This window comes from Echiichthys vipera (assembly GCF_963691815.1).
Source record: "Echiichthys vipera genome assembly, chromosome: 18".
NCBI lineage: Eukaryota > Metazoa > Chordata > Actinopteri > Perciformes > Trachinidae > Echiichthys > Echiichthys vipera.
The window spans coordinates 6,553,087-6,579,770 of record NC_139843.1 but is presented as its reverse complement, the minus strand read 5'-3'; the positions used below and the strand labels follow the sequence as shown (position 1 = coordinate 6,579,770).

Genomic DNA, 26,684 nt, shown 5'->3' with positions numbered 1-26,684 from the left:
AATAGTTAGTTTTCCTTTTCCTTTAGAACAGATAATAAGGGGCGACCGTGGCTTACTTGTGTCATGGTTGTTGTGTCCTTGGGCAAGACACTTCACCCACCGTGACTCGTGTGAATGTGTATGACTGCTGTATGTTTGAGGAGGTGGTCTGATTAGCTGCCACGCTTCCGTCAGTCTGCCGATGGGCAGCTGTGACTACTACCTAGTTTGTCTGTGTGAATGAATGGAACCTGGACTCTGTAAAGCGCCTTGAGCTGAGAAAGACGCTATATAAATCTAAGCCATAATAATAATGTACAGCTTTCATTTTCATATTGCATATAATGCAAAAGACACTTGCGAAGGAAGCATCATTAGACACATGCAAGTGCCAAAGACGTGCATGCTTTCCACCACAATCTCTCACTGCCACTCTGCCCGTTCTTATTGATACCTCTGACTCATTCGCACTTCCTCCTCACCTCCTCTGTCCTCATTCTCACCCAACACACTTCCAGCCCCAGGGGACCCCTCCCTATCTGGGACTACTACACACTCCTACGCACACGAATACCTCTGTTTTTGTTTCATATCTCAAATCTTCTCCAAAACTTCTTCAGCTTTTGTTGTACGTTGACACGGTTTTGTCACTGTTTGAAGAAGACATCTAACTTTCTGTTTGCCAAAGTGATGGAGTGACTGACTGATTGTTTGTGTCTTTCTTTGTCCGCCTTTTCAGCCGTCTCGTTGGCTGGCTGCCTTTTGACTGAATTTCTGGCTGAATTTGTTCATTGCTTGAAGGTTTATCTATCAATCCGCCCGTGCTTATCTGAATTTATGGCTGAATTAATTAATGATCCCTAGCTTTGGCCTCATTTATTCATGTCTTTGTCTGCATTTTCTTCCTATCTGTCTCCTGATGCCTTTCAATCCCCCTCCTCTGGTGCAATCTATCTCCTTTTGTTTGCCAATGTGTCCATCTTGACAAGGAACCATCTTTGCTGTCCTGTCTCGCCACATTCATCACCTGTCTAACTGATATCTCTGTTATAAAACATTAAGCTTTACTTCAGATTTGTACAAGAGATGTTCAGAGGAGATAGAAATGCTCGGTAACCCTCTGTCCCCGGAGGATTTTTGCTGTGATAGGAAGGATTCTTTTATTTATCGAAGTTGTCCTGATGTTCCCTGCAGGCAGCTGCCCCATGCCCCAGAGAACCCGACAGCGGGGCTGAGCACATCTGAAAAAAGAGCCATCGACCTGGCCTGGGCCAAGCCTTTTGATGGCAACAGTCCACTCATGCGCTACATCCTGGAGGTTTCCGAGAACAGTAAGTCACATAATATCCTGTCTTTTCCAGTCCACATCAATCTGTTGCATCCTTCTCTACCCGCCGCACCCTTTGTGTCTATTTACAAAACTTTAAGATCTATAAATGGTATATAATGAGTCAGGTTTTGGGGGGGAGAGAGTGATAACTTGGCTCTTGGGATCAACATTGCAGCAACGACTGACCAAGACGTTAAATGTTTTAAGACATTTTATTTCCATGCAGCCATGTGTCTTCACGCCCAATGATTTCCCCAAACAGTGTAACTGCAAAGTAAATGCAGCAGAGAACTTGAAATGGAATTTAAAAGCATGATTAATAGGACTAATTAAGAATGTCCATCACTGCTATTAATCTCAAGTGGGGTGTGTCAGCGGCACTACAGTTGGCATCCAACATGTTTGTTCAACTGAAGTTAATTTACTGAAAACTGTGTTAGACTTGAATCTGCGGCACATTGTTCTTTTGATTCCTTTTCCTCAGTGTGACTTGTTAATATAATAAATTAGAATTTTAAATTGTGACCTGCCCTGACAAAATGATTGCAGGCATGAGTCCCCTTCGGAATATTAGTGAAATTGCTCGAAATGTTAAACTCCTTCCTTATAAAATGTTACGTTTTATGGGATGTTAAGGTGAGTGGTTAGCATAACAATGAACAAGATACATGCGTGTGTGGAACAAGGTGTTAAACTTGATTTTCTTTGTTCTAGACGCCCCCTGGGCCATCCTGCTGGCTAATATTGAGCCAGAGTCCACAGCAGTGACAGTCAATGGCTTGATCCCGGCACGCTCCTATCAGTTCCGCCTCTGTGCTGTCAATGATGTGGGGAAGGGGCAGTTCAGCAAGGAGACAGACCGGTGAGCTAAAGACAAATCCTATATCTATTTTTACCAATCCAGGTTGTACAAAATAAAGAAATGCCAGATGCCAGTACAAACTTTCCTTTGAAGCGGCACTGGAAGCTGCAGTTTTCCATACAACTTTACGAAGACAATGTTAATGAAAAAGCATATCTCATTGTAGAGGAGCAAGCTTTTTATCCATTGTTTTCATTTAAAATCCATCAAAACAGTCCTCTGTGGTCGAGTCATTGGATTTGCAATAACAATGACAAATCAAAAAAAATACAATAACCTGCAGAAGGTTTTTAGAAAATACTCCATTGTGCTTAAGAAATCCGTTTCCAAGACAACCACTTTGACTGATCCCTTTAGACAAGAGTCAGTGGGGAGGGATATAAGCCTACCAAAGCGGATACACACACAAACATGCACAATCACGTGTAAACACACGTTCACACTCACAAACACCCGTATGCTCTCACATTCTGAAAGCCGCAGGAGGGATTTAGGTTTGAGGCGACATTAGGTTTGGCCTTTCTGCGGCCTCACACAACTTCAAGCACTCATTCCTCCCTTATCCTTCACTCCCTTCCCTCCCTCTCTCCCTTCCTCTCTCCACCAGTCTGTCACGCTGCCTCATGCTGCCAGCTCCCTAGCCAGGGGAGAGCCACAGGGGGGCCCCGTCTGTGTGTTGCAGGGGGTTGGCACCATGTGCACTGTGACGCCGTTTGGTACTTAGTCACCGCCACTGATCTCACTCCCATCTCTCATAAGCATCTTCTCCCTGGACACTCGTGGGGATTTGTCAGGGGAAATATATAGATATATATTTTTAGGTAGCAAAAGCACACAAGGACTGGTCAGGATTTCTAACAGAGAGAACAAAGTGATACGAAACAGCTCAGGGACAGAAAAAAAAAGGGCTTTAACTGTTGCTTCAGCTTAAATTTAACTGGAATTTGGCGTTAAATTGATATGCTTCATTAAAGCTGTCTATTACATTATTGCAACGTTTTTTTATGCTTTTAGTTTGAAAATAAACCAATGCTGTGTTTGTGAAGATTTTCAGACAGGAAATGTTCTTTTATTCCTATTTCTCACTGCTGCCGTCTCTCTTCATATCTCTGCATCTGTGTTTGTGTGTGTATTCTGCAGAGTCTCTCTCCCAGAGGAGCCCCCCAGTGCTCCTGCTCAAAACGTCATTGCTAGCGGCCGGACCAACCAGTCCATCATGATCCAGTGGCAGCCTCCGCCTGAAAGCCACCAGAACGGTATACTCAGGGGCTACACAGTCCGGTAAGATCCCTGTTCATCCAACCGCTCCGCTAACACCTGTGTCTTAGTTTTTATTTCGTGAACAGATAAACGTTGGAAATGACAAGCATACATTCAGTTCCTGACACACTCAAAACAGCTCTTAATCCTGGAATGTGAATATATAGAGATTGGAAGGAAGATACAGTTAGAAAATGTGTTATTTTTCATTGATTGATTTCATTTTTAATAACTGACATTGAGAATTTAGGATTTGCACTTTCAGTATGAGCAGGCATAAAGACGTTACAATACATGCTACCCTTCTTATTTACACCATCACACACTAAAATCCCCACCAACATGATCCACTTTATGTTGTTTTTAACTTATCTATCTCCACTCTATAATGTTATTAGTATAAGAGCTGGGAGCTGGAAGTCACGCACAGTACGTTACACACTGCACTGTCAGTTAACACCACTGCGTTTATTAAAACTTAATTAAAAAATAATTCTGAGAGAAAAATACAATTTTATGACTTGTTTGACTTCAGGAAACTTTAGCGAGTCTAATAGACAGAGTCAGCAGTATGCCAAAGTGACTGTAAATCCTGTAAACATGTAATTAGTTCGTTTTTTTATTCATTATATTCAAATGAAACAGCAGGTGCTGGCTGGGTTTTTGTTTAATCACTTGTTTGCTGGTACTTTGTCTCCCCCTAGCAGGTAGTCCAGGGTACTGGCTCAAGCAACACAAGTTCTGTAATGTCCTTTCTCTGTCAGTGAACCGTCTGAAATGTCTAATTCAGGGTGCAAACTGGGTGCAACAGCAAACCCTGGTTTTTAATTAGTGTCAAAGTCCGGCATTCAAAGTTCATGTGTATGTATGTCAGGTACCGTCTGACTGGGCTGCCTGTGGACTACCAAATGAAGAACATTTCCAGTCCTGATGTGACTAACCTGCTGCTGGAGGACCTCATCATCTGGACTAACTATGAGATTGAGGTGGCTGCCTACAACGGGGCGGGTTTGGGCACGTTCAGTCATAAAGTCACTGAGTGGACTCTGCAGGGAGGTGAGTACTCATATCATCAATGTCCTTGATTAGAGACCTAAGCTGATATACTGATTATTTTCTTTTTAATTATTGGATGTGTTGTGTTTGCTAAGCCTGCATGTATATGTATGCATTAAAGCATGATGATTATTCATGATGAATAAGACTGGGCTGCAACATCCTGCAGGTGCAGTGTTGTTACGTGCAAGAAAGAAATAGTCCCTTTAGCATCACGTTTATCTTCACCTCTGATTGAAATCATCTACTAAAAGGCAATGCTGACAGATGTTCCCCTGCATTAGCATTGATTCTTCTTTGTAAGGACCACACAGAGGTGTTACATCCCCCCCCCCCCCCGAAATCTATAAGCAGCTCACACAGTCACAAGCCAACCCACAGAGAGCCCTGGTATTAGGTGTAACTGTCATCAGAAAGAGAGTGATGGCGGTATCTTCCCTGACCTGTGAAGCAGCGATCAATACTGACATCCAAATAGATGCAGGCAGGCTTCCAACAGTCGACTGAAATGTGCTCTCACACCTTCATTTTCTGTCTCCCCACTTCTCCTTTTTCATGCCCTCTGGTTCCCTTTTTCTTCCTCTCCTCATTCATTCCAGTACCCACCATCGCCCCTGGCAACGTGCAGGCCGAGTCGGTCAACTCGACAACTATCCGCTTTACGTGGAAAGCCCCTAACCCTCAGTTCATCAACGGCATCAACCAGGGCTACAAGGTCAGTAGCTGTCGCCGCGCTGTCACCGGCAGCCATCACGTCCATTGACAGACCTGTCAGAGCTGGACTTGTAGTATCACATATACCTGTGTAGCGAGAGGGAGGGGAGGGCCAAGGGGCGAAATATATTTGGCGCGATCGTGAGCAATGGACTTTGTTCACCCATTTGTCAGTTGGAGGTCATTCTCTTTACCTTTGTAACCATTTTTCATATGGTTTATTGTGAAGCTGTGTGCACGTAATGATGAATGTCTTCATTATTTTGTCATGGGCTCTTGAATATAGTCCATCTCTCCGTCTCTTGTGTATAGTTCATTGAAACGGATGTAGCCCACAGGGAATCATAAAGCCACAGCTATGGCGCGGTCCTATTTTTCCGATGACTCTATGGCAACTTAATTATGTCATCGCTTTTTTTTTCCCCAAGCCTTTTTGTTTGTACGTTCAATAGATCTCCATGTGTCTTACTCAGCTGAGTACGGCGATCGCTGTACAAACCCAATCTGAAACTTTGAAAATCTGATTTTTCCTCCATGGACAGATCAAAGCAGCAGTGAGAAAAAGGGTGTAAAGGGGTGGATAAAGGTGATGGAAGGCTTTCAGGGAGAGACAGGAAAAGACAGATGGAGAGAGAAAAAAAACGATCGAGTGGCAGACAGTCAAATATCTATTTCTCTGACATGTTCTTGCCAGCTCTTTGCCTCCCTGGAAGATCCCTCTCTCTCTGGAAGCTGGAAACAAAACCCAACAGACCAGCCTTTGGGAGTCATTACCTAAGCATCTAATGGGTTGATCCAGGTCCCATTTGTAGATGGTTCCGCAATCAACATGCACGATGGGATGCTATCATGTCTCTCATGAGCCTCGACTCTCTCAGCCCCTGCGAGTCCGTCTTAATGGAGCTGTTCAAGCAGTCAAAATCTCTTCAGGGTGTCTTCCTTAATATATTTAGGAGAGCTTTGATGCTAAAGAGCTCCTCAGAGCAGCTCAGGACAACCAGGGAAAGACACTGTCAGTTGAGTGAGAAATACAGGAAAATGATTAGCTGCTAATTTTCTTTCACACACACTTTAATTTCCCTCCCTGTTCGTCTCTTTTAGTTGCTGGCCTGGGAGCCTGGCAAAGACGAAGAGGTTGCTATGGTAACAGTGCGACCGAACTTCCAGGACAGCGTCCATGTGGGATACGTGACAGGTCTGAAGAAGTTCACAGAGTATTACACCTCTGTGCTGTGTTTCACGACGCCCGGAGACGGCCCTCGCAGCCCGCCCAGAGCATTAAGGACACACGAGGACAGTAAGTGACTTTTCTTACGAGGTTTTCTCTCTCTCACTGTGGTGTTGGGACACAAGCGTCTCACAGAAACACATCCTCCTGGCAAGATCTATTATTCATGCAGAACGATGTAGTGAAGTGCTAATGACTGAGTATATTCTGCATCCAGCCAGGATCATCATAATTGGTTATGGTTAGTTTCCTTAAAGAGCGTTGGTTAAGCTCCATTCTCAGACTTTCAGCGATTACCTTGTTATTGCTGACGTTGTAAAAACATTAAAAAATTCATACTGTGTGTAGAGTTTGCCCGTTGGCTCAGCTCATTATTCTTATTTGTCCCGTCCAGCTCCGGGGGCTGTGGGTCACCTGAGTTTCACAGAGATCCTGGACACCTCACTCAAAGTGAGCTGGAGTGAGCCCGGCGAGAAGAATGGCGTTCTCACAGGTACATTCACTTCACTCCAAAATCACACTTGTGGTAAGGTGAGAGAAGCAAAAGTAGCAATAGCCTGACCTCCTTCCAGTGAGCCCAGCATATTTAGCTCTCAGGATGGGTACACAGCTACTTTCATCATTTGATTTGCGTCGTGCACATACTTGTCGGAAAATGGTATCACTTCCTACATAAAACATTACATTCCAAACAACGAACCCTGTTTCCTCCTCTGAGCTCTGCAAGTAATTCTGTCACAAAATAAGGCTCCCTTCCTAAAACACAGCTCAAGGCTTTATTTTTATAACAGAAGAGAAGTGAGCAGAGATGAGAGCATTTTGAAAGTATAGCCCTTAAATCATCATTCTGTATAAAGAGCAATAAAAATCAAATGGACTGTTGTCTGTCTCATCCAAAGGATTCCTCCCCATGGAGACCGTCGATGAAAGCTTTCTGTTTCTTCGGCAAATGGTAGTGTCCCTGGGAATAACTAGTTGTTTTTTACAAGACAATATTTCCGTTTCCTTATATGAACCGCGACCAAACAGGTCCGTCTGAAGTTGCCCTTTCACACATGCGGCACATGATTGTCTGTCAGATGTGCTCTCACTCGTGAGGTTAAGGTGAGGGGTGGTGCCGAGTAGAGCGTGCAGGAGGCAGGAAACAATACGGATTACATCGCGGTCCCAGAGCCGGTTTGTAGTTTGGTCATAAACAAGTATTTTGCCCCTTGAATGTATCTGACAGTTTCGCAATCTCATCGTCTCTTTAGTCAGATCATTTTGTTGCTGTAATCTTATAAACCCCCTTTCTTCTTCTTGTTTTCTTCGGGGTTCTCATGAGCAGCGCGATAGAGCAGCACCAAAACACCACTCTATTCACACATGGGCTCAATCAGACATTACCTAAACTGACACTACTCCAGCCACTGACTTTGCGGAGGGCAGTCCTTCCCATACCATTTTCAAGTAAAGGCTTTCTTACCGCTGTAGCAGCCAGTAAAACCTTCCCCAAATACTCATCTTCTTTTGATACTGTTTACTCCGTCAGATTACCAAGCAGAATACTGTGAGCCATTGTTTGCATAATGCTCTTACTTCAGTCTGTAGAGGCTTTGAATAAAGAACGAGTGCCCACAAGTGACATCAATATTCAAGTGTTTACAAAGGTTGAGATGGTGCAGAATATCGTGAAGTGTTTTTCCAAAACATTTTAATGCGCTGCTCGCTCTTGGGAGACAAAAACACTGACATGCCATGTGAAATTATTGATTTGGCAAGAAATTCTGCCTAATGCCTTATGCAATCACATGAAAAGCTGCTGGCCAAGGAGCAAATTGCATTAACTTTGAGAGGGTAAGCGTGTGTGTGTGTGTGTGTGTGTGTTTGGATGGGAGTGGGCGGAGGATGTGTGTGAGTGTGTGCAGGAAAGTATAATCACAAGCTGATTTAATTTGCTATATTCAATTTTTGATGAAGCTAATTTAATATTTCTGTTAGCGTGCCCTGTAGCATGCGAGCTGAGAGTTGCTATTGTAGTAAAACTGCTGTCAAATTTCGCCCCCCCGAGAAGGCTCTCTTGTCTGCTCCTGTCAACCCATCTCTGCTGCTTTTCAGGTTACCGCATTTCGTGGGAGGAATACAATCGAACAAACACCAGAGTTACCCACTACTTGCCAAATGTAACCTTAGAGTACAGGGTCACTGGACTCACTGCTCTCACCACCTACACCATTGAAGTGGCAGGGATGACCTCGAAAGGCCAGGGCCAGCTGTCCTCCTCCACCATCTCTTCCGGCGTCCCCCCAGGTCAGTAACCACACAGTCGATAAACCCAGGCTACAAAAAAAAGTGCTTATTTTCTCACTTACCTGATATCAAGCCTCACAGCTCAAGTTATGAGGCATCTGCCGCCACCTCACAGATGGTTTCAGGTTCTCATAGTGCAAAAACTTTGAGTTTAATTACATTTCTTTTTCCTCACACTTCAGGAAGTTGAACCACAGAAAAGCTACTTTAGGGAGAAATCTAATTTGGTTTACTAAAGCTACTAAGAAAAAGTAATTAAAGAAAAACAACAGTTATGTACATGTGTAAAATACCTGACTAGGGGTGTCAAACTGATCCAGTAAAGGGCCGTGTGGCTGCAGGTTTTCATTCCAACCAAGCAAGAACACACCTGACTCGACTTATGCAATCACCTGAACTGTCTTCACACAGTTGATTTGTTGGACCAGGTGTGTTTTTGATTGGTTGGAATAAAAACCTGCAGCCACACGGCCCTTTACTGGATCAGTTTGACACCCTTGAGGGTCCAGCTGGGGTATTGCACCAAGCAGCTAACTTCTAAAATAACATGCAACCACTTCTTTAATCATCTGTTGATTCATATTCAGGAGTTTCTTTCATGATGAGTGTGAGCACTGAGTGATGCTCGCCAATTTACACACAAAACACACACAAAAGCTTACAGGTCTGGTGGGTGTGGTGGTGGCTGAATGCATTCGCATTCCCTTCACAGTGGTCAGCATGAGAGAAGGTCGAAGGATGTTCAATTACAGCAGATAAGTGATGGTGAAATAATATGAAAAATAATTTCTTTCCTTTTTTATGGCTCAAAAACTCTTGTAGTTTTAGTATTTAACTACAAACAAAACAAACAAAGCCCCAAAAAGTTATTTAACTTCTTGGATCAGTATTCAAATATGAAAGTAGTTCAACTTCTATCTAGCCACTGTGAAATATTTAATTATTAGTTTGCAGTGCCTGAAAGACTGATTAAGAATAACAATCCAAATTGACGCAATTGAAACCAAGAAATCCTGTCTCTCGGTTTAAAAACACTGGATCCTACGTTTCCCATAATGCAACTTAATGGGGTTTTTCGGTGGAGCCTATGTGCATCCTTAATGTCTTCTTTCAAACTGCACATCTCCAGTTCGTACTGCAGGCTTTCTGTTTCAACTGTTTCAGTCAGAGTTCACCTTTATTGACCCTTTCCTTTCTGCGCGTTTACGGATTCATATTCAATTTGTTGAACACACTGTTGTCTGGCGCCAGACGCTGTGAAAATCAGACCCCAGTCACCTCGGTTGGGACGAAGCCAAAAAGAACACCAATACACACATCTGCGCCACATCCGCTAAAATAAAAGCTCCCAGGAGAGCATTAAGGGCATTTAGAGTGTTTAATGATTTCATATTTGCAAGATTGTGTAATAGAAATACAATGCCCGCATCAATTACTGGAGAAGCGTTTGCAGCCTGTGCATCTGTGAAGTGTGTGAAATGACAGGCTGTTATATCGAGAGCAGGCTCCAGAGCAGCAGTTATAGTCCCCAGAATGGTGATTACTCTCATTGTATATGTGTAAAGAAAACACCTATGGGTCTGCAACTGTGCAACAGAACCATCCAGCTAAAAGCCACCTCAATAATCAGTCATGCAAATGATTTAGAAGTGGTAATTTCAGCATGACGCGTATCATTTGCATTTCATTAGGGTTGAATACACGCGCATTTAAGCAATCTTGGCCAAATTGCTCAATGTGCCTGTGGGAGCGATTATATCTTTTTAATATTAGGCCAGTGTCCACACTCCAATATGCCGTAGTTTGACGTTAATATCTCCAACTTGGATTTATGTGAACTATATTGTGCTTTAGAACGGGGAGTTGTTATGGTAGGTTTATCTCGAGGGAAGCATGAGGGATAAACGACGCAGAATGAATCATTTTATGCACAAGCTGCACATTCTCATGCAGTACGTCCCCACCTCAACACACACACACACACACACACACACACACACACACACACACACACACAAATACACAGACAGACACACACACACAGACACACACACACACACACACACACACACACACACACACACTCAAACACCAACTGTCACAAAAAATCTCTCCTGCTTGTTCTTTGAATTCACAATTTCCAGATTTGCTTCCCCCTCTGGGATTTCCAGGGAATAATCCATTCTTATTGTTTACTCAGCTCAAGTGTAAACAGTGAGGTATCAGATTGAATCGTATCTCCAGATAACTGCAGTGTAATTGACATTCATGGCATTTTCTCCGCCTGTGTACTGTGTGTAGGCATCTTTTTCCAAATCCAATCTACTTTCGCTGTTGTAGCTGGACTTTGGAGGGAGCACGGCAAAGAAATAAGAGAGGTCACTGAGAATGCATCTGTGTGTTGTATCTGTTCGGCCACAAGGGGGCGCTGGAGTAGATAGATTTGCCTTAGCAGCAAAGTCTACAAAGCAAAACCACCCTGAGTGAGAGGCCAGTGATTTGCTCCCGCAGCTATTCTCTCATGTCCTGCTCTTTTCCTTCACAGAGCTCCCTGGCCCTCCCACCAACATGGCTATATCCAACATCGGCCCACGCTCTGTCACCCTGCAGTTCAAACCTGGCTATGATGGCAAAACCTCTATTTCACGTTGGCAGGTGGAGGCCCAGGTGAACCACATTTAATCCAGAGCTGAAACTCCAGTTTCATTCATCATCTTCTTTTGGAGGTATCATCCCCATTAGGGTATCTACTGTATGTGTCATGCTCTCTGTTGTCATGGTCCCAGGTGGGTGTGGTGGGAGAAACTGAGGACTGGGTGATGGTCCACCAGGTGTCCAACGAACCTGAGGCTCGCTCCTTGGAGGTGCCGGGTCTCAACCCATACACCTTCTACAGGTAGCTTACTGGGAACTGTTATCCGCTTCACTGTGCCTGCCTTCATTTATCTATCTATTTGGTTGACAAAAAAAACCTATAAATGGAACAAGACTTAGCCTGGTGTCTAATTCTCTTTTAATCAGGACCACATCAACAAACATGCTCTCCAATAGCAGAACACAGGCCCAAACACATGAGATTTTGATCAGCTGTCACTAGACTTTTGTATACAAGACATGCATACACAGCATTGTTCATTATTAAAGTAATATAATCGTCTTTGAAGGGATGATTTTTCCAATATAAAATAATGCTAGATAACATTAAGCGTGCGCAAAATGTGACAACAACAGATAAGGTTTTATGTGCGCTTCAGTATATCTTCAGCGTTTTCCCACAAGCCTTATCTTATTCTCCATTCCTTTGATTCGGACACAAGCTTGTTATGGATAGCGTGATTTAAATTTGTTTTTTTTACAGCATGCACATGATCTTTATCTTGTTGCAGTCTGCTTGCTGTTTTTCCCATGATCCCATTCAATATAAACCGACGAACATTTTCACTGAGCCAATCCCTGAAGACCCTTAACAGCTATAGTTGTCATCATTCCAACATTAGTGCTGCCACTTTACATTTAAGTAGAGCAAACGCTTGTGTTGGATATAAAAAGAAAAAACAACTTTTTTTGCATATTCAGCCTGTATCACAAATATGCACTGCACTCATTTTTATACTGTATTCATATTTTATGCTCTGATCTCAGTTCCAATGCAATAAGCATCACGTCAGTGGATGCACGCTGCAAGTAAATGAAAGCAACCTTTACGCAGGAGTTGCATTATAATGTTTAACTCCAAACAACAGGTTCTGCATGCGTCAGGTGAACATTGTGGGCACCAGTGTTCCCAGCCAGCCCTCCAGGAAGATCCAGACCCTGCCGGCTCCTCCCGACATGGCCCCCGCAAACGTCACCCTGCGCACTGCCAGCGAGACCAGCCTCTGGTTACGATGGATGGTGAGAAGGAATCGGCTTCCCGTGTGCACACCGAGTCTGAATTATTCATTACATTTTCTAATCATGATGTTTCCCTTGCCGTCCCTCTCTCAATGTTCGCACACAGCCTTTGCCTGAATGGGAATACAACGGGAACGCAGAGCAGGTGGGCTATAGAATTCAGTACTCCCGCGCGGGCTCACAGGGCCGAGCGCTGACCCACATCATCGCTGACCGTCTGGAGAGAGAGTTCACCATCGAGGACCTGGAAGAGTGGACGGAGTACGATGTCAGGGTCCAGGCCGTCAACGGCATCGGGACGGGACCCTGGAGCCAGCCAGTCAGAGGCAGGACGAGGGAGTCTGGTGAGTTAGCACCTTATCTGTCATCCTAAATGAAAATAGAAGAATATGAAGACGTATGAAGATCAATGATCCTAAAGTGATTCAGCAGCAAATTGCACTGTATCATTCAATCACAAAAACATAGCATCGCTGGCTTAATTGCTCAAAAGCATTTTTGTTTTTTGCTGCCATATGTTAAGTTCTTGTCGAGAGAAACACCAATGAAACAATGATTTATGTCACACCTCAAACCACTGCGACACACACGTTCCTGTATCATGTACAGTATCATGGACATATTGTCATTGATTTTCTCAAAAAGGAAAGCACCCTCTTTAATTTTCTAATACTAATGTTGGTTTTTTTTGCAACATTTCTGTGGAATATCCTGATTGTCAGTCATATTGAAAGTAACAGACGTGCCACGTGTTAAATCTATGTGCAAGTGACTCAGCTGCTCAATGCAAAAGCACCTCTTTTCCCTCCACGCTTCTGCTTTCATATCGCTCACCAGACATTGGCGGGGTAGTAAGGAATGGAAGGAGACTGAGGAAATTGAGAACACATGGACTCGAATGTGGAATTCCAGCTCTCTCTTTTTTTTCCACTCACTCCAGCAGATTCTTAGGAATCAGCGTATTATGTCCAGGGAGGAGTGCCAAGGAAGAGAAAAGGGCCTATTCTTGAGTCTTTCTTTTTTTCCAAACAGGCCTGGAGGGTATACCAGGATATCAGAGGGCTTTGTACAAACACAAGCACACATGATATAAGCATAGCGGATCACTTAAACTGCATCTCTGCGGAACACCTATGTCCACACAGCAGAGTACATACAAATGCGCATAAGGAGCGTGGCAAATAAATGTTTCAGAATAAATGACTAACGGTGGACTGTTCCGACATAATGTTTTCGCCTCTCTGCTCTCTTTGTTTTCCAGTTCCCTCCTGTGGACCCACCAACGTGTCTGCCTTCGCCACCACCTCTAGCAGTATCCTGGTGCGCTGGTTTGAAGTGCCTGAGCCTGACAGAAATGGTCTCATTCTGGGCTACAAGGTCTGTCCGAGCAGTCAAAGCTAAAGCTATTTTAGGGTTGTATACGAAGCAGCAGGGTGAAAGAATGCAAGGCTATTTCTCCTATTTCATTTCCAAATTCTCTTTTTCCCCCCCAACTTCTCCTTATCTCCTCACTGGATCAGGTGGTGTACAAAGAGAAGGACTCTGACAGTGCTGTCCACTTCTGGACAGTGGAGGGGAACGCCACCCACAGTGTTCAGCTGACTGGCCTTGGAAAATATGTGCTCTACGAGATCCAGGTTCTGGCCTTCACGCGGATTGGAGATGGACGGCCCAGTTCGCCACCAATCCTGGAGAGGACTTTGGATGATGGTAGGGACAAAGCAACATTAAGCATTACAGTTAAACAGCCTTAATGGCAAAACATGAATGATACTATAGCAATAATCTTTCTTGCGAATTTACATAATGACTTTATGGAAAGTAGCAACATTTTGTTTCATGCTGGGGAAATTAACAGTGTTTCTTCTTAATTTTAAATGATGTAAAGGTGAAGAATATATCTTTAGTTTGATTCTGAGTTGTTAAAGTATTATACAATATGTCTGTTGCTTCCCTGCAGTGCCAGGACCACCAGTGGGTATCCTGTTCCCTGAAGTGCGGACCATCTCAGTCCGGCTTATTTGGCAGTCCCCCTCGCAGCCCAATGGCATTATACTTGGTTAGTAAAACATACAAGACCTTTTTCTGTTGGGGAAGATGTTGTTTTTTTATTTATTTATTAACCTTATTCACTGACATTTAACTAGATAATGTAGACTCTAGTCTGGAAATGTCAGGATGTTTCGCTTTAGTGTTAGTAAGTGACCTGGAAACTACCAGATACTGCACACATGTCTTTATTTAGATTGAATGTAGCATCGGGCCCACAGGTGTAGCTCCAGATGACTCTCAACAGACTGCACTTTTGTAATGTTAACATCAAATCCTGTTATTTTTTGGCTGTAAAGGGATTATTGGATAAGTTGGATTCTCTTGTAAGATAATTGGGGATTTCCTTGTGAGTAGGAAAACCAGCACAAAGAACAAATGCTTCAAATTAGAACCAGGACTAGATATTATCAGCCCATATCAGCCTATAACAGAGATATCAGTATCAATGTGCTGAATACGCGCTGACATAAACACCTTTTTTTACAGAACTTATAATTCAGAAAACAATGCTTGCAGCGAATTAGAAATGGTCTTATAGCTAGTTCATTTATTTAAATGCATTCTTTATTTAAATGCTGTACAATTGACACTGAACTCACAGTAATATCTAGCTCTTTCATTCATTGGTTAGGCCCTAGTTCAAAAACCTAAAAATGTTTTTTCCTCCATGAGCTCCTTATGTCACCTTCAATATGAATGTTCATCCACCACTTCTCTCCAGCCTACCAGATCACGTACCACCTCAACTCCTCCAGTAGCAACACACCCACAGTGGACGTGCTGATCCCCAGCGCTCGCCAGTACGCAGTGACCAGCCTCAAGCCGGAGTCCGTCTACGTGTTCCGCATCAAAGCGCAGACGAGAAAGGGCTGGGGTGAGGCCGCCGAGGCACTGGTGGTCACCACGGAGAAACGAGGTAACCAAAGCTTACCGACTGTGTGGTGTATTTTTAATTCCAACATGTTAAGACTGCCGGTGGTGGATGGTTACACGTCAATAATCTGACTGTTTTACCAAGTGAAGTGGGATTTTGGAGTGAAACAAACAGGAAACAGTTGCATGCATGATTCTGAGGGCAGACCCAGTGTGATCTCAGCAATGACACCACTGGTAGAGAGCCTCCTTTGCACTCAGCTCATTTGCAGTTAACAGTCCAGTCAGCAGATGTGTTCTTTAAAGGAGTGTGTGTGCCCTTTGGGTGTTTATCGCTCTGATGCAGTTGTTGAGAACGAATCAGTCCATCTGCTTCCCTCGAGGCGTGGAGTGGATTGTTTACTCTGCAACTTTCATTCCTCAGCTACTTTTCATTCATCAGAATCGCACTCTCCTTGTTTGTGCAACACAGCCCATGCAAATGTGAGCGAGTAAAAAGTGTATTTTTTTTTCATTTCTTCATTCTCCTTTGTATCCCTCCTGCCTTCATCAATTCCACATTCATTCCCTAAATCCTTTGATCCCACTCTACCCTTTACGGCTAATTTAAATTTCTCTCATCCATCCCCTCTGTTACCAATGTTTCTTCCCCTCGTTTACACATTATACGTTCTGTCTGTGTGTCCGTCCTTTCAGCTCGTCCTCAGCCCACCAGCCGTCCCATGGTTCCTCAGAAAGACGTTCAGGCCCGCCAGGTTTTGCTGTCGTGGGAGCCGGGCAGTGACGGCCTGTCCCCTGTGCGTTACTACACAGTGCAGCTCAGAGAGCTTCCTGAGAACAACTGGACAGTCCACTCTGCCTCTGTCAACCACGAGGCCACCTCCTACATAGTATCCAGGTAACGTGTGCTTTCAATTTTAAATGAAGCAACACTTCAATCTTCTCACAGTCCCCACTGCCACTTTAACTTTCCCTAAGCTGTAGTCTAGTTAGCAAATCTACAATATCCTTATACAGAATAATGCTCCCAGGCTGTTACAGTCTGGTGTCAAAGGTAAACAATGGTGTAGCTTAATCAAACACATTTAGGATATTAGGAATTCAGTAAATGCAGCATTAAGGTCTCAGTTTGCTTGAAAAACTTGCAGCTCCCACAGTGAGTCTACATTTCTCTTCTGATATCTGTGGCGTAAAAGGCTTGAGATCCGGTGCTGTCATGTATAATCAAAGCTGATGTTCTCTCCTGTGCTTCCATCCCTAAGGCTTAAGCCCTTCACATCGTACCAGTTCAGAGTAAAAGCCACCAATGACATCGGGGACAGCGAGTACAGCGAGGAAAGCGAAGCAATCACGACTCTACAGGATGGTAAGAGTGACATCACAAGTTTAAATATCTGATGTGTAAATTCGCTTGATCGGAAAGGAATAGTTTGACATTTCCTGAAATACGCTTATTTGCTTCCTTGCCGAGAGTTAGATTTGAAGATTGATACCCATCTAATGTCTGTGTGGTAAATATTAGCTTAGTTGAGCATGAAACTGAAAGGAAGGTAACAAAATCCACCTACCAGCACGCTCACACTCATGTGTCATGTGTTGAGTTGCCCGGCAACCTCACAATAGCTGTGTTTTCATTCACATACTTTTTTGCGCGTTTTGAAGTATTGCTCTAGAAAAGCTGCATGAAAACGACAACATTTCCTAAAACCTTCTTGTATTGCGCATCTGCATTCTGAAGTTGTTTTTTCTCCAAAGTGGAAAAAGAGTTGATGCACTAAATGGGACATGGAAACAACTTTGCTGAATTAGTTCTGACATAGCAACCATTTAAGTCACATGAGTGATAAGCTGTTTCTGCTGTCCGCGTCATCCCGTATATTCCCATAACGTGTCTTCATCTCTGGACAGCATGAAACATGGAATCTACTAGCATGAAAAAAACAATTAAAACGTGCCCAAGTGAACCAAATTCCTGAAGACCTCTATCCATTTTTCTCTTGTAGATGGCTTAGATAGCCAAGACGACTTTCTGGCTAACAACCTCGACTTCATCTACTCCGTTAATGGCAGATTACAGCCTATAGCACCAACTGCTGATGAAACTATGCTGTAGCCTTGTTTATTAGCTCCAAACCAGATGATGGGAAAATACGTTTAGTGTTGACAAGACTACAGGAAGTCACTGCGCCCAAGAAATAATCCTGCACGTAAGAGCGAATAATAATTAATTGGGGTACATCCCAAAATGTCAAACTATTCATTTAAAAGAAAATAATTCTGTAATGCACTGTGGGTTTAACATGGTCATATTTCTTATAACCTATATGCACATATACGTAATGTAAGTATTTATAGGCATGATATTACACTACACACTTGTGTAACACTATGAAAGGAGTTCAATGTCTGCATGAATTAGCCTATTGTTGTGATTCAGACACTACTGGCAAAGGCACTGGGTGATGTCATGTGTGCGCCATCTGCAGTTACCATGAGACAAGAGGACAGCATTAAAACCTTGGCAAAGTGTGGCCAGTCTGGCTTTAACCAGCTAAAGAAATGTTCTTTTTTCCAACTGCTATTTCTGATTCGTTTGTCAATGGCTGTTCTGTGTAAGCTATTGTGTGTTTATGCTCCATGAATGCCACTGCACAAATGGGTGGTTTGAGCATCCTGAATCGTGCACATTTTCAGGTCAATTTAGCCCATTTATCTCACTTTTATTGCCTCAGCGCCTGACGAAGCACCCGCAATTCTCTCGGTCACGCCGCACACAACAACGTCCGTGCTGATCCGCTGGCAGGTAAGAGGAGACAGTATAATTTCTTTTTTTTTAACATTTCATTGTTTGCAAAATCCATGAAAGTCTAAGAAAGTGGCCTCTAATGACAGACCATAGCAGTTCACGGAGTAGGCCTATAATTAATGACTGGATGCTACACACTTTTGTGCACACACCATCTACTCTGTGTGTGTGTGTAATAAAAAAAAAAACCACCCTCTCCCACACTCACACCTGAATTAACAGGTCATAAAGAGAAAAACAGGAGGCTCCATGCCGCAATTTCACTTTTATGGAGAACAGTTGTAGAGTTTATAAGGATAGAGAGGTACTTGTTTGCTTCTCCCCTCTGGCCCTGCTCTCTCATGTTCAACCAAAGGGGAATTCTCTGTGTGACTCACCTGATGACGAGCTTTGTCTGAGAGCAGGTATTTATTTCTCTTTCAATTACTGTAAGCCTCCTCAATGATGGTAAGTTGGAGTCCAAACACGGGATGATGAAGGGGAATTTTACAATGAAGAAACGTACAATGTACAATGCCTGGTAAAGCAGCTATAAGGAGTTTTTAACTGGTTATGAAACAGTCACAATTTAAATCTGATGCGTCTACACAAGAAAATGAGACCATCAGCGAGCAGATCGGCTATTCTATATTCTTTATACCTGTCCCTGGGTCTTTTTTCCCCTTGTACAGAACGAGAAGATTTTTCTTTTTTTAAAATAAGTTTTTGACGTTACATTTGTAGTTACGGCTGATACTGGTGCAGGATCAGCAAAGAGACAAAGAAAAGAATTAACCGAAGAACATCCATCCATCCATCTTCAACCGCTTGCCCCTATCGGGGTCGCTGGAGCCGATCCCAGCTGACATCAGGCATGAGGCGGGGTACACCCTGGACAGGACGCCAGTCTATTGCAGGGCACCTACGGACCATTTAGAGTCATCAATGAACCTAACACCTCATGTCTTTGGACTGTGGGAGGAAACCGGAGGATCCCGAGAAAACCCACGCAGACACGGGGAGAACATGCAAAAAAAGAAACCAAAGAACAAAATATTTTAAAAGGGACAGTGATAGTCATCTTTGGTCGGTCATTCAATCGGCCCTCTCCCTCTTAAACAGGCATGTAATTTGTCTATTATACCTAAGAAATTCATGCGAGATGTGGTTTTACATCAATGTATGAATTTATGTTGATGGCTAAGCAATGCATCCGGCTGTGTTTAAAAAAGAAAAATAAGTTGCGTCGTGATTTCACTCGCTTTCTAAAACACATGCTCGCCAGATGAAGATCTTTATGATGCGAGGCGGTGATGCCCATGGAACCACTTTTGTCGAGGGGGCCGCCAAAATGAAAGTTCCCTATAGTTGCTTTAAGGTGAAAGCAATGTATATAGCCGCATTCAAACTGAAAAAGTGGCTCAAATAGGTTCACAATATTCTAAGCTCTTTCTGGGGATCAGTTCTGCACAGATCTGCTACATTAGTCCTTAACTCCCCATCTTTTTCCCTACAGCCCCCCTCTGAGGAAAAGATCAATGGAATCCTACTGGGCTTCCGAATTAGATATCGTGAGCTGCTGTATGATCGTCTTCGTAGTTACTCTATTCACGCCATCAACAGTGTGTCCTCCTGGGGTGAGCTCACTGGTAAGGAATTACTGCAGCATAACATGACAAATTTCAGTATTTTACCACCTACACTGTTGACATTTTACAGTAGAAAATGTTCATGTAGAACTATGAATGTGTTGCATTTATTGTAAATATTCTGTATGATATTTAATATGCTACATTCAGTCAGTAACTCTCTGTTTCTCTTTATATTTGCTGATCCTGTCACTATATCCTGACATCATATCTGTAAAAAAGTAATGTTGCTCTACCTCTACCTTCTGCTCTCCGTCTGCTTCTAATGGCATCTGCTGGATTCCACTGCGCCTGACAACCAATCAGGGCCGAGGAGTCTGTGAGACAGTGTCAATGATTCTGAATTCCAATCAAACTGCAGCTCTGATCAAATATAAATCAAAATGCTGCTACTGTATTGCATATTTCTCGCATAAAGTCTTTTCAGAAACATATTTTAGTGCACTGTTTAGCATTGCTTTGTTTAGCTCGACAGATATTGCGAGAAATTTGCGATACAGTAACAGAATCATGATTCATATTTAATCAGCACTAGTTTCATAGTTTGATCGAAGTTCAAGAGCAGTCATTGACACTGCGTCAGAGACTCCTCGGCTCTGAGTGGGTGTTGTAGGTCGCCCGTGGTGGAATCTAGCAGATGGCATTAGGAGCACATAGAGAGGGCTCTGGGAGCAGACAGGAACAGAAGGTCCATGAAGAGCTGCATTACTTTTTCTGCTGTCAGGATATAGTGACAGTTTCCACAAATATGCAAAATATATATATTTTCCATAGAAAGTTGCCAACTTCACTTTTAAGAAATTAACCAAGGACAGAAATTGCACATAAAAATTCATCCAGCATTGGTACATCGGGGGGGGAAGTTTTCCCCTCACATTACTGCAGTAACTATGTCACACAATTATGAGACTCAGTCACAGTTGATTATCTCTGAGAAGTCTTTATGTTTCAGCAGCAACATTATTTCCATCAGAGGAAAGCTTTCACACAGGCCCTTTCTGTTCTCAAGATCTCCCCGCTGGTCTTGACACTTCACAGCAATCTGTGATCAGTAGCTATCAGCTGCAAGCTATTATTAGGTTTACTCAGGAACAGCTCTGTTTCTACTGCGCGGTGTAACTTAGCCTGTAATTTTACTCTGGTTGAGTTATTCTGGGGCTCACTCAGAGGTATGATCACTGTGATTGTGTTATCTCTTCATGATGGCAGTTAAACGTTTCTCAACAAGGAAAATATCAGACTTTGGACACCAATTGTATTGTCTTTTCACTATCTCCCTTTAGTTTGACCCATTTTTTTAATGACTTTTCCTTTTGACCTCTCCACTGCAGCCCCCTACAGCATTCAGAATCTGAGTGATTCAACGCTGACCCAGCATGAGTTGGACAGTAAGTTTTGTTATGTCTCACATGCACATGTGTTCTCGATGATTCAATCCCCAAACAGCTATCTCAACATGTGTTTCAATCGGCCTGCTGAGTGTCGAGGAAATTAACACATTAGGCTGCTTATATTCACACATCACATAGGTACAAACACTTCTACTGAAAACTAAGGGCGCACTAACACTTGCCATTGTTACCGGGCCCAAGCACGAACGTAGGCTAAAGTCTAGTTTGACCAGTAGAGCACAACTGTTCTGTGCCCAGGTACCACACACTTCCCAGCCACAGCCCGGCTGAGAAAGGTGGGCTTTAGTAAAGCACAGATGCACATGTAGTGCACATGAGTATGAGCATGTGCACGTGTACGAGCACGAGCATTGACAGTGATCCTGAGACTGTTTATTACGACTGTTCCCCCCAACCGACATTTAAAAATATGCCGCTGAAGGGTTTGCGTTTGTCTGATGCGGAGGGCGAGTGTTAACTGCAGATTTGGTCAGATTAAAATATTCCAAAAACAGTTGGACAACAAAAAATCTCCTAGGGATGATGACATATAAAGAAGCAAGAAGCAATCGAGCCGAGGCCAAGATTTTTGCAAGTAATTGCAGGGGGGCCTGGACTACGGGGAAGGAAGAAGGGCAATCACACTAAAGCACGACACGGATCATCTGGGCCAAGTGTGAGTGTGCCCTGAAGGGAAGCTCTCTGTCTACAGAGATTCTTGTGTACTGAGTACACAAGCCCTCATAGCCCAACATTCCCCTTGGTTTGCACATGTCAGCTTATTTGGATAAGCACTACCAAAGCAGATGGCCACATACTTCTCTTGTAATTGTTTACAGCAGAAAATCAGTGTTCAATTCCCAGTGGCAGTGCTGTAAGGATCAGTGGGATGCCAGTGAGGGATTATATCCTTAGTATTGCACTAATGACTTTTACTAATTGTTTGTGGTACCTGGAGGTAGGTTGAGGGAAGTGGAATGGCTGAAAGGAATACTGGGTTTTCAAAATTGAGAGCAAATGGGGATTAAACTTTAAAACAAGTACAATTTCCAAATTGGTGTTAAATATAACTGCTAACTTTATATCCCTGGATGTTTACTTCTTCTGCAGAGCTAAGTAAACACAAGCGCTATGAGATACGCATGAGTATATACAACGCTGTGGGCGAGGGGCCAACCAGCCCGCCGCAGGAGGTGTTTGTGGGAGAAGCAGGTATGTATGCGTCCTGTCATTTAAATCAACACAGTCTCAAGTGAAAAATGATTTGAGCAGCCTCGATGCAAGTGGATTAAGCTTTTCTGTACACACAACCTGTGTGTTGGAGGATTCTCCTTTAAAAGCATGCTAAGATTCCAGGTGTGTTGTGTCTTTAATCCCAGGGCTTTCCTGCTTAGGTTGTACTACACAATGAGTATTATAGCATTACCAGTAATTTTAAACAATCACTTCTAATATAGAAAAATGGCATTTTCTTGTGTTGTATGCTTAATTTGTGTGATGACCTTCAACAGTGCCTACAGCCCCACCCCAGAATGTGGCCATTCAGTCCGCAACAGCCACCCAGCTGGACGTGACATGGGACCCTCCTCCTGTGGACGCACAGAATGGAGACATCCAGGGCTACAAGGTTAGATTCACACTTTTCTTAAAGGAGTGGTACTATAGTCATTTATAGCTTCAACCTTGTGTTTTGGGATTCTATTATTTCCATTTTTACATGCTTTAATGTTCAAAAATGTTCTTTTTCTCATAATGTCTGAGTATCTGTGATCACCCTCTATCTGAAATGCCAAGAAGGGACTGTAACAGTATTGTAGCAACACATTTTACTTATATATAGTATAGTTGTGACATCGCAAACGGACAAAAGTCCTGACGGCTTGTTTAAAGACACAGTTTCTGAATACAGGCCGTTTGCATTTCTCTGTGGATTGAATTTTCTGGTACTTTCACAGTATTTATATAGCACATCGACCTGCTTTAAAATAAAAAAAAGTAATGGAAATCTCACTTTTTACAATATAGGACCTTTAAAACCTTCAGCAAACACTGCCAATGCCATATTGGGCCCAGGAGCAACACATTTTATGGGACCACTTCCCAATAAGGCAACAATATTGTCTTCAGTTGTTATCATTACATACATATTCAAATGGCTTTGTGGTTCACGAGAGACTACGTTTATTTGATGTTAATCACCATTAAATTTACTTTTTACACTCTTAGAGAGCACTGTTCTCCAGAGGGGCCCTCAACGAAAGGTTTAGTCTGAAAACATTTACAGGAAATAAAATGAGACTGCTCTCCCTTGAGGGAGTTTGAAATGGGACTGAGTTTTATAGAAGCAGAAGTATCCGTATTCCCTGAATAGCATCTGTAGACTTGCATTTATATTTATTTATGACTCTCACCCCGTGTAGGTTTACTTTTGGGAGTTCCAGCGTAAGAATGAGACAGAGAGGCTGCGCACTCTGTTCATGCCGGAAGGAGGGGTGAAGCTGAAAAACCTGACTGGTTACACCACATATATGATAAGCGTGGCTCCCTTCAATGCAGCAGGGGACGGACCCCGCAGCACACCGACCAGGGGACGCACTCAGCAAGCAGGTACATCTAACCACAAGATACCAATAAACATGCAAATTATTTATACGCTTTGAAGTGCAACAGTCAGGACTACCGCAATCAAGCAATATAGCAAAACAAATATTTCTGCATGTAACGAATGAACACATGATGGAGAGGTACTGAGGAAACGAAGACAAGCCAAAGACAAACGAGGTAACGGAATGACATGACTAAAGCAGATGAATTAGAGCACGCTCTGCCATGCTCATTCATTTGTCATATTTATGTACTGCTGCTGGTACTGGTGCCGATGTTAGTTTGGAGAACGCTGAGTGTTTTCCCAAAGTGGATGAGTCAACCAAGAGGAAAGGATTTGATGTGAAGATGATGCTAATTGTTGCTGTCAGCATGCCAAACGATGTTAGCGGAACCACACACTGAGCATAAGTTCCTCATCAGCAAAGGCACTCGGAACTCATTTGCTGAATCTCCCGTTTTGTCTGGAAGGTAGATGGTATGGAAACTCTCGAAGCAAGCGTTCTGTCTACCAGCACGCCATGTGTACACACAGCATCACCACCGAACTTCCCCATTACCCATCTATTTCTTTGTTTCTTTCCCTCTTTTTAGGCGACATCCACATGAATACATTTTTGTTTTAAAATGCATAACTTTTGCTACGTTAACGCCCGGGATTCACATTGACTTTGACCCCATTTAAGTCTGAAATGGAATCATATCACGATGAAATCATATATCGAGAAACTGATAATAACAAGCACACACTGACTTGTCAGAAGATCTGATGTGAGTTTACAATTTGCACTAAAGTTCTTCAATGTTTTTTCATTTGTCAGCGTAAAATTCACACCAGAATCTAGTAAAATAGGCTTCACCATGTGGTTATTTCATACAGAATAAGATCTATTTATTGAATTACCAGAGAACTTAGTATAACGTGATATATCGGAATAGAAGATTTTGGCTTTATCTTCCAGTTCTACCGTCTTTGCTTTGAAACAACTGCAGACCTATGTTTTCTGCTGCCTTTGCTGCCTTATGCTCCACCTCATCGGCCGTCCAAGCAAATAAATATTTTCCCCATTGCTGTTCTTCCTCCTTCTGCTCTTCTAAAATGCATGTGAGGTTAGAGATAGAATTATTTATACAGGTAATCTCATTGAAACATGGGGTCTCATTCCTAAGAGAGATCTGGATTAGTGTGGATCTAGCCTTAAACCACTGTGTAAAAGAAGCCTTTTTATGTGCCTTTTAATATCGTCACTTGGCCCAGTAAAAAGGAAGAAAAAGAGTGTGTTCACAGCCTCTCGGTTTCCCGCACGGCTCACTGTCGTGAGAGGAGGAAGCAGATGACAAGCTGGAACGGGGGGTGGAAATAGTTATCCCATTTTTTTAGAAGACAAAGGGGCTTTGTCTTCGGCAGAGCGTCTCAACTTCTGCTCGACAAGTTTAAAGACAACAGGGCAAACTGTGTCTCGAGCACGGTGGCGTGTCACAGGCTCAGTCAGCTGTGATGGAGCCTGGAGGCTGTGAATTGTCGTTGTGATTTGGAATAACTCGCTGGATATAATAGTGAATACAAGCGGCATTAAACTCCTAATCTCACAGAAAAGGAGGAAGAAATATGTAGACTTGCCTGTAGGATGATGTTCATGTTAATCTCTGATTATGTTCTGATTCTGTTTGATGTATTTTTGATGTTAATTATAATTCCATGCCGGTTATACTTGTATGTAGGTGGATGACAGGGTAGTCTTCATGTATTCTATTACTGCGGTTCTGATGACTATGCACGTTCATTCGTGCAGTGCTGCCGAGTCTGTCTGGCTCTGACTATTGGTGCTTTATGTTGCGGTCCATACTGCAAAACTAGTCGCCCTCCGGGGACAAATAAAGTTGCATGCCGAAGTTGGATTGCTATGACCCAGGTCAGAAAGTGTTTTCAAGTGATGTCTAGCCTTTTGGCCTGTATGCAGTATATCAAACATGTGGTGTTGACCCAGTCAAGGCAGTTCAGCTGGTGAACAACACGGGCACTGAAACCAGACTCAGACAATATCATTCAGTTGCAGAGATCAACAATTTTTATAACTCGATATTGCAAACAGATTGTAGTGTTGGTACTTTCATAAAATATTTACACAATGAGGTCTTGACAAGTAACATCCAGTAAAGTGGATATTATGACTAAGTTGGTAAAACCAAATAATAGAACAGCTAGTGTGAGTCTGGTGTGAGTTCAGAAAATGACAGCACTTTACTGTGATGCAGCCTTCAAACCAGGAAAAAACAACACTTACAATATTCAAAATCTAAGATGATATCTAGTCTATAACAAGAAATTGATACAACAATATAAGAATAGAATATAAAGTATCTGCAAATATCATGCAAACCAAGTGACAAAGATAAATCTGTGATCCTCTTTGTCATATGATAATCTTTTAGTTGTATCTAAACTTTATTATAGGCTCTATATATATCTATATATCTCTGCAAAGGTGCTCAGAAGGCTGATTAATTGAATCTTTTGTATTATTATTTTACACTATACATTCAATAAGTTTCATTGTCAACCACTAAAAGTAAAATAGCTCTATGACACAAATTCTAAATCACCCCGAGCATTATTTTCTGCATTATATGTTCTGTTAAAAAAGGTTTTCATATTGGCACATATCAGAAAACCTATACACTGATACGCTAGACACCAACTTGTCTGTGACAGGCCAA

The 26,684-nt window shown here is 42.8% G+C and overlaps 1 protein-coding gene across 1 annotated transcript in view; it reads left to right on the top strand.

Annotated features, from left to right (window-relative positions):
- The window catches only part of sdk2b (sidekick cell adhesion molecule 2b), an 88,786-nt gene that overhangs the window by 42,797 nt on the left and 19,305 nt on the right, over positions 1 to 26,684 (top strand). The window contains exons 13-36 of the mRNA XM_083932349.1: positions 1,174 to 1,310; positions 2,024 to 2,171; positions 3,312 to 3,452; positions 4,306 to 4,487; positions 5,087 to 5,202; positions 6,303 to 6,498; positions 6,824 to 6,922; positions 8,527 to 8,718; positions 11,264 to 11,385; positions 11,505 to 11,614; positions 12,462 to 12,612; positions 12,719 to 12,956; positions 13,874 to 13,989; positions 14,133 to 14,322; positions 14,573 to 14,671; positions 15,386 to 15,580; positions 16,234 to 16,435; positions 16,800 to 16,903; positions 18,270 to 18,340; positions 19,839 to 19,971; positions 21,303 to 21,359; positions 22,473 to 22,574; positions 22,874 to 22,989; positions 23,783 to 23,969. Of these exons, the coding sequence (XP_083788475.1) occupies positions 1,174 to 1,310; positions 2,024 to 2,171; positions 3,312 to 3,452; positions 4,306 to 4,487; positions 5,087 to 5,202; positions 6,303 to 6,498; positions 6,824 to 6,922; positions 8,527 to 8,718; positions 11,264 to 11,385; positions 11,505 to 11,614; positions 12,462 to 12,612; positions 12,719 to 12,956; positions 13,874 to 13,989; positions 14,133 to 14,322; positions 14,573 to 14,671; positions 15,386 to 15,580; positions 16,234 to 16,435; positions 16,800 to 16,903; positions 18,270 to 18,340; positions 19,839 to 19,971; positions 21,303 to 21,359; positions 22,473 to 22,574; positions 22,874 to 22,989; positions 23,783 to 23,969 (3,404 nt within the window). The remainder of the gene's footprint in view (positions 1 to 1,173; positions 1,311 to 2,023; positions 2,172 to 3,311; positions 3,453 to 4,305; positions 4,488 to 5,086; positions 5,203 to 6,302; positions 6,499 to 6,823; positions 6,923 to 8,526; positions 8,719 to 11,263; positions 11,386 to 11,504; positions 11,615 to 12,461; positions 12,613 to 12,718; positions 12,957 to 13,873; positions 13,990 to 14,132; positions 14,323 to 14,572; positions 14,672 to 15,385; positions 15,581 to 16,233; positions 16,436 to 16,799; positions 16,904 to 18,269; positions 18,341 to 19,838; positions 19,972 to 21,302; positions 21,360 to 22,472; positions 22,575 to 22,873; positions 22,990 to 23,782; positions 23,970 to 26,684) is intronic.